Consider the following 16,773-nt stretch of genomic DNA (forward strand, 5'->3'; position numbering starts at 1 on the left):
CTCCCCCCTCTTCCTGTTAGGAGCTAAAAAGGTATAGGGGCATCTGGTATAAGGGGAGCTGTAATGGGGGCATCTGGTATTGGAGGGGTCTCTAATGGGGACATCTGATGTAAGGGGCACTCTGATGGAGGGACCTGATGTAACTGGGCACTCTGCTAGGAACACCTTATGTAGGATAGGACACTGATGTGGGTCACCTGACATAAGGTGGGATTCTGGTGGGGGCACCCAACATAATGCAGGACTCTGGGGGGGGTGGCCAATGTAAGGTGGGACTCTAGTGGGGATGCCCGACATAATGCACGACTCTGGTGGGGGTAGGATCCAACGTAATGTAGAGTCTTTGGGGCGCCCATCATAAGGCAGGACTCGGGTGTGGATGCCTGATGTAAGGCGGGACTCTGGAAGGGGAAACCCGATGAGGGGGCACACTGAAAACTGGCAATAAATATTATTAAATTGTGATAGATTATTTTTTAGACTGCATAAATACAAATCATAGCACAAACATGAGATTTAAGTCTCTGTCCCACTGGGGGTGGCCAATGTAAGGTGGGACTCTAGTGGGGGTGCCCGACATAATGCGGGACTCTGGTGGGGACAGGGTCCAACATAATGTAGAGTCTTGGGGGGTGCCCATCTTAAGGCAGGACTCGAATGCCTGATGTAAGGCGGGACTCTGGAAGGGGAAACCTGATGAGGGGGCACACTGAAAACTGGCAATAAATATTATTAAATTGTGATAGAAAGATTATTTTTTAGATTGCATATATACAAATCATAGCACAAACATGAGATTTAGGTCTCTGTTGTAAGAGAATTTTACTGACTTGACCTCTTTTTAATTCAGAACCCCTGACTTAGAGTTTATTTCACAAATTCTGAAAAATATATGTAAAAAATTACAAAAATGGTTTGGCCACCTGAGGTTAAAATATGAGCTCATGGCTTGGCAGCGAGCGAAATCTTACTGTGTAATATATCCTATTTTATCTTCTATTATCTGAGTGTCCCGCTCACTAACGGACACCCAGACTTTATATTCAGAGGGGTGTTCCTTTCAGATTTTATTTTCTTTCTGCTTCGTCTGTCACTTCTCTGTGGCGGCCGCTTGCAGGTTGGCGCGGCTCATACTTGGGGGTAGCGGTGGACAAGCGGCATCAGGACTTGGACACAGCTTTTTCTTGCTATAGAAGTGATATTTTGACTGTCCCTGCGTCGATTGTGTCAGACATTCTGCAAACAATCGATCACACTCGCATGCCGCCTTGCCACAGAGATCAGTCGATAAGCATTTCACACTCGCCTTCTCGCAGGTAAATCGATAAGGGGTTGTCTTGCTGGGGCATTGCAGATTCCCCTTCGCGTAGCCGTAACAACAGTCGTGAGCAAGGCAGCATTTATCCACTTCATCAACAGGTTGCCCTGAGCCACCAGGGCCACAGAAACACCCGTATAGGGTAAGGCCCAACAAGGAAACGTTGAGCCTGCTTTTGGAGCAGTAAAGGCTCACTGCCATATCCAGCAGATTACGTTCTTCACGCATCAGAGTGTTGGTACAACTTCCAAGCATCTGGTAGTGGGTGCAGCTTGTGAAGAGCAGGATGAAGAGCAGTAATTTATTCATTGCAAACATGTTGCAGAAATTGGGGATTTTCTGTTGGGAAAAAAAAATGTGTTTTTTTTAGAGTTACATAGTTAGTCAGGTTGAAAAAAGTCCATCTAGCTCAACCAATAAAAAAAAAAAAAAACACAACCGTAAAATCCCATATACACAATCCTATAGCCACAGTTGATCCAGAGGAAGGCGAAAAAAACCCCAGCAAAGCATGATCAATCTTGCTCCAGTAGGGGAAAAAATGTCTTCCTGATCCCCCGAGAGGCAATCGGATATTCCCTGGATCAACTTTACCTGTAAATGTTAGTACCCACTTATGTTATGTTATGTACACCTAGGAAAGAATCCAGGCCTCCATGCCTCTTATCAGTTTGGTTGCTTTTCTCTGCACTTTCTCCAGTTCCCCGATATCTGATTAAAAAAAAAAATGTGTAGTCCTCATTCACACTATTGGTTTAAGAGGGCTGTAAATGAAGGGTGGTTAAGCTGCAGTTTTTCTGATTACTGGTCAGCACACTCGTAGTCCATTGACATTTTCTGCAGCTCAGTAACTAAAAGCCCTTAGGCCCCTTTCACACGAGCGATCCGATCAGATCCGCCTGTCAGTTTTTTAGGCGGATCTGATCGGATCCTCCATGCATCCCTATGGGGCAGCCGATGTCAGCGGAGAAATGTCCGTTGACACCCGCTGCTATCCTCATCCGATCCTGTCCGTGAAATCCGGGCGGATGGAAACCCTATTTTCCATCCGTCCAGGGGATCGGATCAGATGGGATTGGATGAGAGTGGACAGGCGGTCCGTTCTCATCCGATTCCCCCATAGAGATGTATGGGGACCTGACATCTCCCACTCCGATGTCACCTTCCTGCTCAGCGGAGATCAGTGTTTACGATCCCTCGCTGAGCAGCACAGATCCGCCTACGGAGGTGAACTGTGTGAAAGAGCCCTTAGGCTAGCCATACATTATACAATTTTCCTATCAAATTTCCTTTAGATTTATCTTCAACTATATAGTGCAAGGGCCTGCCTGACTGCATACAATTTGAAAGTGTTTAGGTTTGACCTCATATTATATGGTTTGGGTAAATCTAAAGGAAATCTATAGAAGAAAATTGTATAATGTATGGCCAGCCTAAAGCAGGCCATACATTAGCCGAAAAATCGTTCAAACTCATTTTCGAAAAACGAAAAATCGGTTGTGAGAGCAGACGATCGTGCCATCATGTAATGACCGAATTTCGAAGGATAAATCGTTCATTGGACATAAATTAATCCATTTTTCATTCAGTTTGTCACATATGCCTTGTGCAAACAGTTCAGGCGAGATTCACATTAACCTTTCAATTTATCGTTCGGCCGGCAGAATTTTCCAAACTGTTCCTTTTCTATTTGTGCCCATTAACTGGACTCAAACCGTACAAACGGACCAAATGACAGATTTTTGAACGATTTTTCGGCTAGTGTATGGCCAGCCTTACAGAGCTGCGGGCAGAGAGCTGTAGGAAGTGTCTGTGGGAGCCGGACATTGCACCCGCGATTCACTGATAGCAGGTGCAATACTTAAAAATAAAGATAAATGCACTTTTTTTATTTTCATTTTTTATAAGGATATACCTCTGCGTTACCCAAGTACAAACAATAAAATACAAACTGTGGTGATCAAAGTAAAACAAGATGTTGTGTTAATGATTGAAGACGAGCTGCTGCAGCCACCCACTATGTTTCCACATGTAGAATAACATATATAGTGCATATATTGTATAAACCAGGGCTTTTTATCTCAGAGAATAAGTGCAGGAACTCCACCTTTTAAGTTACTTTGTGTCTCTGCCCCCTACCCACCTCCGAGCACTAATGCCCCATACACACGTGCAGATTATCTGCAGACTTACCAAAACCATATAATATGAGGTCAAACCTAAACACTTTCAATTTGTATGCAATCCGGCAGGCCCTTGCACTACATAGAAAAGGTAAGTCTGCAGACAAAAGTCTGCAGATAATCTGCACGTGTGTATGGGGCATAACCCTTGGTTCCAACCCTTCCAACCTACGAGCACTGACCCTTGGTTCCACCCCTTCCAACCTACGAGCACTGACCCTTGGTTCCACTCCCTACCCAGCTTCCAGTACAGCCACTTTTAGAGAATATAGAGCCAAGTATAATTCTGTATTGGAATGTATAGAATTAGGTTATGATAACAAGAAAAGCAATAAAATAGATTCAGCAGCAATAGACCCCCCAGAAGCAGCAAAAGATCTCCCAGCAGCCAGCATCAATAGACTCTCTAGCAGCCAGCAACAGTAGACCCCTCCCTAAACAGTAGATTCCTTTTAGCAATAATTAACCCTCACTATCAAAAGATCCTCCACCAGCAACAATAGATTGCCAGGCAAAAATAGATTCCCCCCAGCAACAATAGATCTCCCAGCATCAGTAGATCCTCCAGCACCCATTGGAGGTGCCGGAACTGCGTTCCCCCGTGTTCCCGCTGAAAAAAAGCCCTGGTATAAACACATAACGTGTATAACACAGTGCTGTCTGTTGCAAAAATATATAAATATATTAAAGTACGGTATATAACAGTTCTCCAGCGGTGATGTGACAAATACGATCAATTATTTCCAAAAACGTTGCTTCATGTGTGCATACAGTGCCCTAAAAAAGTATTCACACCCCTTGAAATTTTCCCCATTTTGTCATTGTACAACCAAAAACATAAATGTATTTTATGTTTCTCCCCCTCCTGACAGCTTTCATCTGCTGCAGGTAGAGACGCAGACACAGGGCATCATTCCTGTAATCGCTTCTCCGACACCGATCCACCTCCCTGTTCTGCCTGCTTCTGTTCCCCCCCTCTCCGTGTGCCCCCTTTTCACTGTGATGCCCTGCCCCCCCCCCCCCCCCCGCTGCACTGCATTTTTCCCCGTCCTGTAAAAAAAAAAAAAAATTAAAGAAAAAAAATGAAGAAAATTGTAAAATAATTGCAAAAATTGTTAATATTTAAAAAAAAATTATAATTTTTTTCTTCAAAATCTCTGTTATGTTTGTGTCCACTAATAAAGATTTTAGTGTATATTTTGTGAAAATATTGTCTTGATAAATTTGGGGGGGGGGGCTCTGCCAGGTAGGCTGTATGGGGCCCCGTGATTTCTAACAGCAGCCCTGGATGCTTCTCTTATGTTATCAGATCCCTTAGCAACCCCACCGCCCCCCCCCCCCCCCCCCCTGCCATCGTCTTTTGTCCACAGCCTTCATATCATTAGGACATGGAAAATGAAACACTACATAGCATAATACTGCTAGAACCGGGATTTGTGTATTAAAATGCAAATATACTCAAAAACATAGTGAAATAAAACAATGAATCTGGCGCAAAGGTGATTCGCTAACATAAGACAATTGGATGGTGAATCAAGTCCATATAAAATGTCCATTGACAAACATAATACATACAGTCTATGGATGGCGGCTGCTGTCATCAGAGTCTAGCAGGCTTTGTATCTGAAGGAAGAGAAATAGGAGTGCGAAAAGGAAGCGCCACCTAAGTGTAGTATATAAGAGAAATTTTATTTCACACAGGGGTTAAAATAACTGACAAGATACAGGAGTGAATATAGAATTATTATGAGCTTATTCACTCCTGTATCTTGTGAGTTAATTTAACCCCTGTGTGAAATAAAATTTCTCTTATATACTACACTTAGGTGGTGCTTCCTTTTCGCTCTCCCCCGTACTCAGAAACATGTATCTCTACAAAGCGGATCACAAAGTATGTGAATCTGTGGGCGAATCACTATCCTTTCAGTAAAACATGCAAGTGACATATAATTTAGTGCAGATTCCACATCCAGGGGGACCTCCATCAATTATGTTGGGCAGCCACTTACCTGCTAATGTTGCTTCTTTTTAGATAAAGCAAAACAGCGCTCTGAATTCCTATAATCTTGGTCTCTTCTTCCTCCTGTCACTCCACAGTATTCATATCCGTCACTCCACAGTATTCCTATCATAAGATCATGGGAAAAGAAAACAAGGCATAGCATATGATTGATTAAAAAGTGTTGTCTATTAAAGAGCAAATATACTCACAACCATTTGTCATCAGTATGACTTTCACAAGAATCACCAGCAGTGTTTCCCAGGCTCTCCCGTTCTATCGGGGCACAGGACCCCAGAAAACAACTTCCCCGGACTAAGCAGGAGGAACTTAGGGGAACATTTGTTCCCCAATCAAAATCCCTGCTGCGACTAATGGTCCTGGAAGCAATTGGGGATAAAGTAATAATTATAGGACCATATTCATGTTTAAAGCACCCAAAAATACATCTAGGTCTTAAACAAAAGACCACCCCACACCCCCCACGTTTTTGGATATATCTTTTTTTCTATTTGTTATCTACCTTTTCTAGTGTACATAGCTGCAGATTAAATTGTCATTCGAAGACAGGTTTATAGCCTGCCTTGGCCACAACTTGTGTGGCAAGGAATCCTGAGTTGGTTGTCACAACTCCAGGAGCATCTCCTAGCTGGGACCCCCCCCCCCCCCCAGAGAAAGTCAAAGGTTACGCTCTAGAATTCGATTCTGACCCTCCAGCAAGATTCCTGTTCTCAACTCTCCCTAAGGTTCCTAAAAAGGCATGAGCACTTCCTCTTCTAGGCAAACCGGTGGATCAGAGGGTCTTATTTCCAGTTCCAGGAAAAGAAAGAGGCAAAGGGTTTTATTTGCATGTGTATGTAGTCATGAAACCTTCAGAAGTTCGGATGGAATCAACTTTTTCAGTAGGAAATATTCTACAGAAGAATGTGTTCATGGCAACCATGGACTACCCACTCCCATTCAGGAAAGTTCCCAAAGATTCCTGAGATTAACAGTAGAAACCGAAGGAAAAGAATACCACTTTCAAAGCAGGGCTTTGCCCTTCGGCCTCTTGTCACCCCGTTCTGGTGGAAGCTCTGAAGCCCTTAAGGCTTTAGGCAGTTCTGGTAGTTCATTACTTAGATTACTTACTTTCAGACTTGTATAAAGTACTCGAAATTTCTACTTGAGTAAAAGTACAAGTGCTCGATCAAAAAGTGACTTGAGTAGAAGTGGAAGTGCTCACAGAAAAAGTTACTTAAGTAGAAGTACTAAAGTATTCAACATTTTTTTTACTTAAGTATTGCAAGTAGTTTTTTCAAAAAATTTGCTACTTAAGTACTAAAAGTAAAAAGTACCAGTAGTTTTGAAAAAAAATTTCTACTCAAGTACTGAAAGTAGAAGTACAAGTACTGTGTTATGTAGTTATTAAAGAAAGAAGTCAAAAGTTTGAACATCATATTGTTTTTTATTATTTCAAATAATTTATTCAAATGATTAACCTGTGTTTGTTAGTAGTTTCTTGATGCACTTTAAGCGCTGTAGCACCATTTATTTGTTTGTTTCATATTTTCTTTTTATTGGAAAGATTTGGTATAGCAGCTTTTATTATACACAGCCTTTATTTTCGTTTGCGCTGATTTACAAATGACATTATACACATTTTTTTGAGCTTTATGCAACCTGCCATCTACTGTTCTGGCAGTGGTAATTTTTTTAAAAGTAACGAGTAACTATGCAGCACAAAAAAAAATACTTGAGTAGAAGTATCGAAATCATCGAAAAAATGTAGTGAAGTAAAAGTAGAAGTAGGAGAAAAAAATTCTACTCTAGGAAAGTATAGATACCGCATTTCGGTACTTAAGTACAGTACTTAAGTAGTTCTACTTTGTTACTATACATCTCTGCTTACTTTTAATGGCACTGACAGAAGCTCACCTAACAGAGAATCTCACCTGGGCTCAGCAGGGGCTTTGGTCCCTAGGATGAATTTTGAATCCCTGTCCTTCTCAAAATTTTCTCTTCTAAGCAGTGGCGGCTGGTGCTCACAATTTGGGGGGGGGGGGGGGGCGCAAACAGAAAAATGTAATAGGTATTGCTTCGTGGCAAAAAACGCGGTAAAAAATTGCGTGACTTTGAGATCATGGTACAGGCATGGCACAGGTGATGGTATAGGCATGGCATAGGTGATGGTACAGGAGATGGTATTATAGGCATGGCACAGGTCATGGTAAGGGCATGGCACAGGTGATGGTACAGGCATGGCACAGATGATGGTACAGGCATGGCACAGGTGATGGTATAGGCATGGCACAGGTGATGGCATAGGCATGGCACAGGTCTTGGCACAGGTGATGGTACAGGCATGGCACAGATGATGGTATGGGCATGGCACAGGTCATGGTAAGGGCATGGCACAGGTGATGGTACAGGCATGTCACAGGTGATGGTAAGGGCATGGCACAGGTCATGGTACAGGCGTGTCACAGGTCATGGTAAGTGCATGGCACAGGTCATGATAAGGGCATGGCACAGGCATGTCACAGGTCATGGCACAGGCATGTCACAGGTCATGGCACAGGCATGTCACAGGTCATGGCACAGGTCATGTTACAGGCATGTCACAGGTCATGGCACAGGCATGTCACAGGTCATGGCACAGGTCATGGTACAGGCATGTCACAGGTCATGGTACGGGCATGTCACAGGTCATGGTAAGGGCATGGCACAGGTCATGGTAAGGGCATGGCACATGTGAGAGTACAGGCATGGCACAGATGATGGTATAGGCATGGCACAGGCATGTCACAGGTCATGGTACAGGAGATAGTATAGGCATGGCACAGGTCTTGGCACAGGTGATGGTACAGGCATAGCACAGATGATGGTATAGGCATGGCACAGGTCATGGTACAGGCATGGCACAAGTCATGGTACAGGCATGTCACAGGTCATGGTAAGGGCATGGCACAGGTGATGGTACGGGCATGGCACAGGTCATGACACAGGCATGGCACAGGTCATGGTACAGGCATGTCACAGGTCATGGTAAGTGCATGGCACAGGTCATGGTAAGGGCATGGCACAGGTCATGGTGAGGGCATGGCACAGGTCATGGCACGGGCATGTCACAGGTCATGGTAAGGGTCATGGCACAGGCATGTCACAGGTCATGGTACAGGCATGTCACAGGTCATGGCACAGGTCATGGTAAAGGCATGGCACAGGTCATGGTAAGGGCATGGCACAGGTCATGGTACAGGCATGGCACAGGTCATGGTACAGGTCATGGTAAGTGCATGGCACAGGTCATGGTACAGGCATGTCACAGGTCATGGTACAGACATGTCACAGGTCATGGCACAGGCATGTCACAGGAATCTCACAGGCATGTCACAGGTCATGGCACAGGTCATGGTACAGGCATGTCACAGGTCATGGCACAGGTCATGGTACAGGCATGTCACAGGTCATGGCACAGGCATGTCACAGGTCATATCACAGGTCATGTCATAGGTCATGGTACAGGCATGTTACAGGTCATGGCACAGGTCATGTCACAGGTCATGGCACAGGCATGGCACGGGTATGTCACAGGTCATGGCACAGGCATGTCACAGGTCATGTCACAGGTCATGTCACAGGCATGTCACAGGTCATGTCACAGGTCATTTCACAGGCCATGTCACAGGTCATGGCACAGGCATGTCACAGGTCATGTCACAGGTCATGGCACAGGTATGTCACAGGTCATAGTACAGGCATGTCACAGGTCATAGTACAGGCATGTCACAGGTCATGGCACAGGTATGTCACAGGTCATGGCACAGGTCATGGCATCGCTGCAACGGCTTCAATCACTTACCTGCTCTCCTGGGCTGGCTCGTTGACTCGACCATGACACTCCACACTCACACTGCCTGCGAGTCGTCCACGGCGCGCTGCTCCTTTCCTCCTCTCCTCAAGTCCTTTTCGTTCTGACGGCTGACGGCGACGGGAACCAGCGGGAAGGTGAGCGCTGCTCCTCTCCTTGTCGTCGAGTCCTCTTCGTTCTTCTGACGGCGGCGGTAAACGGCGGGAAGGTGAGCGCTGCTCCTCTCCTCGAGTCCTCTTCATTCTGCGGCGGCGGGAAGGTGACGGAGATCGGGCGGTGACGGTGAGTGACTGACGCACGCACCGGCATCGCCCCCAACGACGTCAGCAGGGATGTCCTGAATCATGATTGGTCCAGGCTGGAGTCTGGACCAATCATAAGCCAGGACAGAACTAGTGGGGAGTGTCGGGGCGCATTGCTTGCGCCCCGGTGACACCCAGAACGGCCGTCAATCGGCGCCTCTGCCTGGGCCCACGTGGGATGCCAAACCCCCCCCCCCCCCCATAGCCAGCAATAAGTCCGGCGCCCCATAGTGGACTAAATGGTAATTTTTTTTTTTTTTTCTTTGAAGATGATTTTTTTTTTTTTTATGACTGGGGGGGGGGGGGGGGGCGCCCCTGCGCCCCCTATCGACCGGCCGCCGCTGCTTCTTAGGCTATTATCTTCGTTCTACAGATTGGAAAATTCTCCTTCCAGAGGATAATATTCAGAACATCATGTGGAAAGTAACCTACCTTTACAGTAATCAGGCTATTTCACTAAGGGAATTAATGTCAGTTTTAGGCTCGATGACCTTGACAATTCTGGCAGTTTAATAAGCCAGATACAATCAAAGGACCTTTTAAGCGTTCCTTCTTCAAAAACAGAATCGGGGGCCTCTAGACATGAAAGTGGTCCTACCAGCATTGGTGAAGCGCACACTTTGGTGATGGAGAGACCATACTTATCTGGATCAGGGTTTGGTTTGGACTTATACAATATAAAAAAAAAATGACGACTGGCACAGGGGGAGTGGGGGAGTGGACCTCCGAAGAAACCAATGCATCCTCAAATTGAAAGGAACTCATGGCAGTGGGCAGAGCTTTGCTATGCTTCCAGGACCAAATCAAGAGTCACCATGTAATGGTACTGTCCGACAATACAATGGCAGGGGCTTATGTGCACAAACAGGGGGGGTATTAGAAGCCCTTCCCAGATCAGGATACCACAACAGACTTGCTCTCTTCTTCAGCCATACACCTCAAAGATGACCACAATCAGGTAGTGGATTTTTTGAGTCAACAAAAAGTATCACAGGAAGATTGGGAACTACACCCAATTTTTGTTTTCGTGCAAGAAGGAATTGAAAAGGGATTAGCCCTTTGTACTTTAAAAGTACAGATAGCTGATTTGTCTATCTCCAGAGAACCTTACAGGAAGACCCTCTGATTTACAGGTTCTGCAGAGCTTTTTACAAAAGCAAACCCTAAAAAACATGCACATGTCCTAATTGGGATCTTTCAGTAGTCCATAAAGGAATTTTCAAATCAAATTTTGAGGCTCTTCAAGAAATATCTTTGCACCTGTTAACACTTAAGATGGTTTTCTTGGTATCCATCACTACAGCATGTAGGATAGGGGAGATTCAGGCTCTGTCTATCCAGGAGCCATTTTTTCAAATTATAAAACACAATATAATTCTGCATACAGACCCAAGGTTCATTACCAAGGCTATTTCAGAGTTTCATAAAACACAGGATATTACATTGCCTTCTTTCTGCAGTAGTGCTTGCAACAGTAAAGAAACAGAAATGTTAGAAAGTGCTTTTTAAAATATCTGAAAATCACAAAAAAATTTAGATTGTTGGAAGCCTTATTTGTCCTACATGCGGGCAAACACAAAGGAAAGCAGGCCTCAAAGAACACCTTAGCCAGCTGGATAAAGTTATAAATCATGGAATGTTACAAAGACATGCAACTAAATCCTCCGTAAGGCCTAAATGCTCATTCTACTATATCATCTAGCATGATCAGAATGGATAGACACATACAATTGCTTTTGTGGGTAAACCTGCTTCTATATCTGTATTCAATCTGTGTAGCTAGCTGCCTGTAGTTTAATTTTAAAATACATACGTATAAAACACAAAGATGCATATTTATGCATCCTCCATGTAACTGTATTCTGTCTGGATTATAAAAGTGGGTGTTGATTATTATCTTACCTAATGTTGGTGTATTATTTGGATTTGCTCTCTAACCATTCACTAAAGGTTTATGGAAGTTACATTATTTTCATTACCATTACGCCTGAATTCTGTATTGTTGGAATACATAATTTGCATTTTGTGCAACAACCTGTGTACATCAGTATTTAGATATATTCTTCAACCAGTTATGGGCCCAGACATAGCCCAAGCAACCCACCCAGAGAAAAGCTGAGAACCCAGTCATAGCCAGCTACAGCAAATAAGTGTAATATGTGTAAGAGAAGTGTAATCTCAGCAATAAATGTATTTGATTAGAAATGTATACCAAACCAAGCTGATGAAAGTCCAGGATATGCAGGATTACATAAGGCATTCATTGGAAATAGTTGAATGCCTGAGAGGTATTGGAGAAGAAATAAAATATTTTCATGCTGCAGCATTATTACTCAGTAGTTTACCAGAAAGTTTAGAAACACTTGTCACAGCACTTGATGCATGTCCAGATGATGAACTTACATTAGAATATGTTAAGGGAAAGCTAGTGGATGAATATAAGAGAAAAACAGGAAGCGTTAATAGTGACAGTGCTTCTGTCACAGAGTCTGCTTTAAAGATGAAAAACAGTAATAAAAACAGTAACATGCACCGAGAAACACATGAATGTTTTGTGTGCAAGAAACAAGATAATTTAAAAGCAGGTTGCAGAATTTTGAAACCTAGAATGCAAAAACAAATTGAACTACAAAAGGCCAAAAGTGTGAAAGAAGAGACTGCTTTGCTTCAATCCAAAATTTGCACCTAATTTTTGCAGGCATGGTGTGTTGATTCAGGAGCTACAAATCACATGACAAATGACAAATTTATTTATTCACCTTGACCAGAGTAAAACATAAAAAATCACCACAGCTAATGGGCAAAAAATTGAATAATAAGGAATAGGAGATGTTTTTTTAGTGTCCTATTTCCCAGAGTGTCACCAGAAAGATTCCTGTAAAACATGTCCTCTATGTCCCTGCACTTGAAACAAATCCTTTGTCAGTGAAGAAGCTCATAAAAGAAGGCAATGTAATGGTCTTCCAAGATGTCATTTGTGCCATAAAAAGGGGATATCTTACTTGCAAAGGCTAAAATTACTGATGAACTGTATCAGCTGAGCTGCAATGAGGTGGTTAATACTACCAAGGAAGAAAAACATTCAAACGTGGCAGAGACAACTTGGGCACAGAAGTCCTGACATAAGAAAGAAATTTACTGAGAATGACTATGCAAGTGGAATAAAAATCAGTCCAGGTGATCAAACAATGAAACACACCAGCTGTATAAAAGAAAAAATGACAAGAAAAACCTTTCCAAAGCAGAGTAACAGCAGAGTCTCTGGACTTATTTCCTTCAGATCTTTGCAGTCCAATGGAAATATTGATTCCAGGAAAGAAGAGGTATTTTATCACTTTTGGCAAAACACTGAGTGTATTGTGCACAGACAAAGGAACTGAATATACAAGTAACAAGCAGGCTATTTTCAGAAAACTTGGCATAATATTTCAAACTACTGTACCATACAACCCAGAACAAAACAGAGTGGCAGAAAGAATTAACCTTACTCTATGTGAGAGTAGAAGAAGCATGCTTTTTGATACAGATATGCCAACCACATACTTGGGGAGAGCAATTATGACTGCATGCTCTCACCAAAATTGACTACTAGGAAAATCAAATGAGAAAACTCCTTATGAACTGTAGAATAGAAAACTATCTAAAATTTTTTTGAAGTAAAGCCTATGCACATCCCAAAAGAAAAAAGTGTACAAAATGGGATGCTCCCGCAAAGGTACTTGTGAGGCACAGTGCATCTCAAAGGGGATACAGATTTGTACACCAAGACACAAACAAGGTAACCATCAGTAGAAGTGCAATTGTCGATGAAACTTCAGTGTGTTCAAAATTTGTCTGTTTAGAGTTTGGCTGTTCCTCACCCAGTTTTAAGCCTCCTACACAGCTGTTCTTTTCAGTTAATGTTTCAACCTACATATGAAATTGATGATCATAAGCACCCACTTGGTATAACTGGTTAATCAATCATAAACCTGACTCTAAACTTGCAAAATCCCTGAGTTTCTGCAAGTGTAAGAATTGATGCTGGTTTGAAGCCAAAGGGTAGGTACACTAAATATTGGCTTGATTTAATTTTTTTATTCTGTTCGCTTACTTTGCATTTTGTAATTTGATAAAAATGAAAACTTAAATATATTTTTGAAAGCATTCTTACTTTACAGCATTTCTTCACACCTGCCTAAAACTTTAGCACAGTACTGTATATGTTTATCCCATCTGGAACGGTTAGATTTTTTTTGCACTTCTAATATTATAAGTGTAATCACCGCCTCTCCAAAAAAGTTGGAGCTGAGTGTGCTCATTAGACTCCACAAACAGAGTTTGAGTTGGGTGTACTCGATGGCTCTGCAACAGAGTCTAAGGCCCCTTTCACATTGGTAGAGTCTGCCTTTAGATCCACCTGCCCAGCAGGGAATCTCTCTGTTGAACCCCGCTGAGCAGGCGGATGACAGGTCCGTGTCCACTCTGCTAATGCAGAGTGGACACAAACATAGCCGCCTGTCTGTTTCCATCCAATTGTCATCCCATCCACCAGGGGATGGAGAACAGATCCTCATCCATCTTTTTTTAATGGACAGGATCAGATCGGATGTCGGCGCGTGTCAACGGACACATGTCCACTGAGATCCGCCGCTCCATAGAGAGCAATAGATGGTCGTATCGGGTCCACCTGAAAAACTGACAGGTGTACCCGATCAGTCCATCCATGTAAAAGGGGCCTAAGGTGGGGAAGTACACACAGTATGTAACATACTATATATGTACTGTATATCCCTTCCAGGAGGATGAGGGAGGAAGGTCGCAGACATGTAATATAAAGCACAATGGTAAAAGAGGCCAGTAAGGACACACAAAGTTAACAAAGACAACCCATTGGTTGCTAACCTTCCAATCCTGGGTGACACTGTCTTGCCGCTTGCTGCCTCACCTTCAGGACTTCATGAAACTCTACAAAGACTTCAAAAGATTTATTGCCCCATGTGCCTTTTCTATCATCTATCAACTGGCTATTGACACCACAAACATTTGTTGGCCCCCTTTTGACATTCTGCCATTTCAATGACTCCTTGGATAGTCCCATCAACCCTTGGGGTAAATACTACCCCCTTCTGGGAAACCCTTATTTACACCATATAACACACATATGCACAATATGTATATGCTGGTTGTCTAAGTGTTCTGATAACCCTTTGACTTTGAGGAAAGTCATAAGTCCTTATATACTCATTCTGGATCAGTGATTTACAGTATTGAAGCAAGAGGATTAGTATAATCAGTAACTAGCATTTTCACAAGGATGGGTCAGCAGTGGGGGCCTCCATGTCTCTTTCAAAACAGACTTCTTGTATCTGTAGCTAAGGTCAGTGCAGTGAGCACAGCTTTTTAACTTGAGCCCCATGTCTGGATTCACAACATCTTTTCTGGCCTCCTTATTGTAGCAGAAAATTAATACTGTTAGGTCTCATCCAGCGTACTCAGCTCTTTGAGTTGCCAGAAGCAGCGGTGTCCCCGCTGACTGTTACTATGTTTTAAATAGGACATACCAGAGCACCAGGCATTTTATACAGCCGCATCCTTATCAGGGAATTCACAGCTGTGTTCAGAATTTGTATGTGTCCCAGTTATTCATATATACCGAAACCTAAACTCTAGGCAGATAAAAAAAAAGCACAAATGAATGCAGCTCTTTCCACTTTAAGACCAGTCCTTTTCTGGAATTTTTGGTTTTTAAGTTAAAATTAGTATTTTTTGCTGGAAAATTACTTAGAAGCCACAAACATTATATATATATATATATATATATATATATATATATATATATATATATATATATGTATATATTTATATATAGTATCTCACAAAAGTGAGTACACCCTTCACATTTTTGTAAATATTTTATTACATCTCTTCATGTGATGTGAAACACTGAAGAAATGACACTTTGCTACAATGTAAAGAAGTAAGTGTACAGCTTGTATAACAGTGAAAATGTGTTGTCCCCTCATAATAACTCAACACGCAGCCATTCATGTCTAAACCGCTGGCAACAAAAGTGAGTACACCCCAATGTGAAAACGTCCACGTTGGGCCCAGTTAGCCATTTTCCTTCCCCGGTGTTATGTGACCCGTTAGTGTTACAAGGTCTCAGGTGTGAATGGGAAGCAGGTGTGTTAAATTTGGTGTTATCGCTCTCACTCTCTCATACTGGTCACTGGAAGTTCAACATGGTACCTCATGGCAAAGAACTCTCTGAGGATCTGAAAAAAAGAATTGTTGCGCTACATAAAGATGGCCTAGGCTATAAGAAGATTGCCAAGATCCTGAAACAGAGATGCAGCACTGTGGCAAGACCATACAGTGGTTTAACAGAACAGGTTCCACTCAGAACAGGCCTTGCCATGGTCAACCAAAGAAATTGAGTGCACGTGCTCAGCATCATATCCAGAGGTTGTCTTTAGGTAATAGACATATGAGTGCTGCCAGCATTGTTGCAGAGGTGAAAGGGATGGGGGGGGGTCAGCCTGTCAGTGCTCAGACCATACGCCATACACAGCATCAAATTGGTCTGCATGGCTGTCGTCTCGTCGCAGAAGGAAGCCTCTTCTAAAGATGTTGCACAAGAAAACCCGCAAACAGTTTCCTGAAGACAAGCGGACTAAGGACATGGATTACTGGTGGGGGGGAGTGTCATGGTCTGGGGCTGCATAAGTGCTGCCAGCACTGTGGAGCTACAGTTCATTGATGGAACCATGAATGTCAACATGTACTGTGATATACTGAAGAAGAAGATGGTCCCCTCCCTTTGGAGACTGGCCGCAGGGTAGTATTCCAACATGATAACCACCCCAAACACACTTTCAAGATGACCACTGCCTTGCTAAAGAAGCTGAGGGTAAAGGTGATGGACTGGTCAAGCATGTCTCCAGACCTAAACCCTATTGAGCATCTGTAGGGCATCCTCAAACGGAAGGTGGAGGAGCGCATGGTCTCTAACATCCACCAGCTCCTTGATGTCGTCATGGAGGAATGGAAGAGGACTCAAGTGACAACCTGTGAAGCTCTGGTGAACTCCATGCTCAAGAGGGTTAAGGGAGTGCTGGAAAATAATGGTGCCCACA

The 16,773-nt window shown here is 43.2% G+C and overlaps 1 protein-coding gene across 1 annotated transcript in view; it reads right to left on the reverse strand.

Annotated features, from left to right (window-relative positions):
* Positions 1-342: 342 nt before the first annotated feature.
* LOC309565932 (uncharacterized protein) overlaps positions 343-16,773 on the reverse strand; it is a 46,180-nt gene continuing 29,749 nt past the window's right edge. The window contains exons 5-6 of the mRNA XM_082270962.1: positions 679-1,657; positions 343-399 (exon numbers count right to left, since the gene is read on the reverse strand). Of these exons, the coding sequence (XP_082127088.1) occupies positions 1,091-1,657 (567 nt within the window). The 3' untranslated portion in view covers positions 343-399; positions 679-1,090. The remainder of the gene's footprint in view (positions 400-678; positions 1,658-16,773) is intronic.

This window comes from Pelophylax lessonae, assembly GCF_965119305.1.
Source record: "Pelophylax lessonae genome assembly, chromosome: 10".
Classification (NCBI taxonomy): Eukaryota; Metazoa; Chordata; class Amphibia; order Anura; family Ranidae; genus Pelophylax; species Pelophylax lessonae.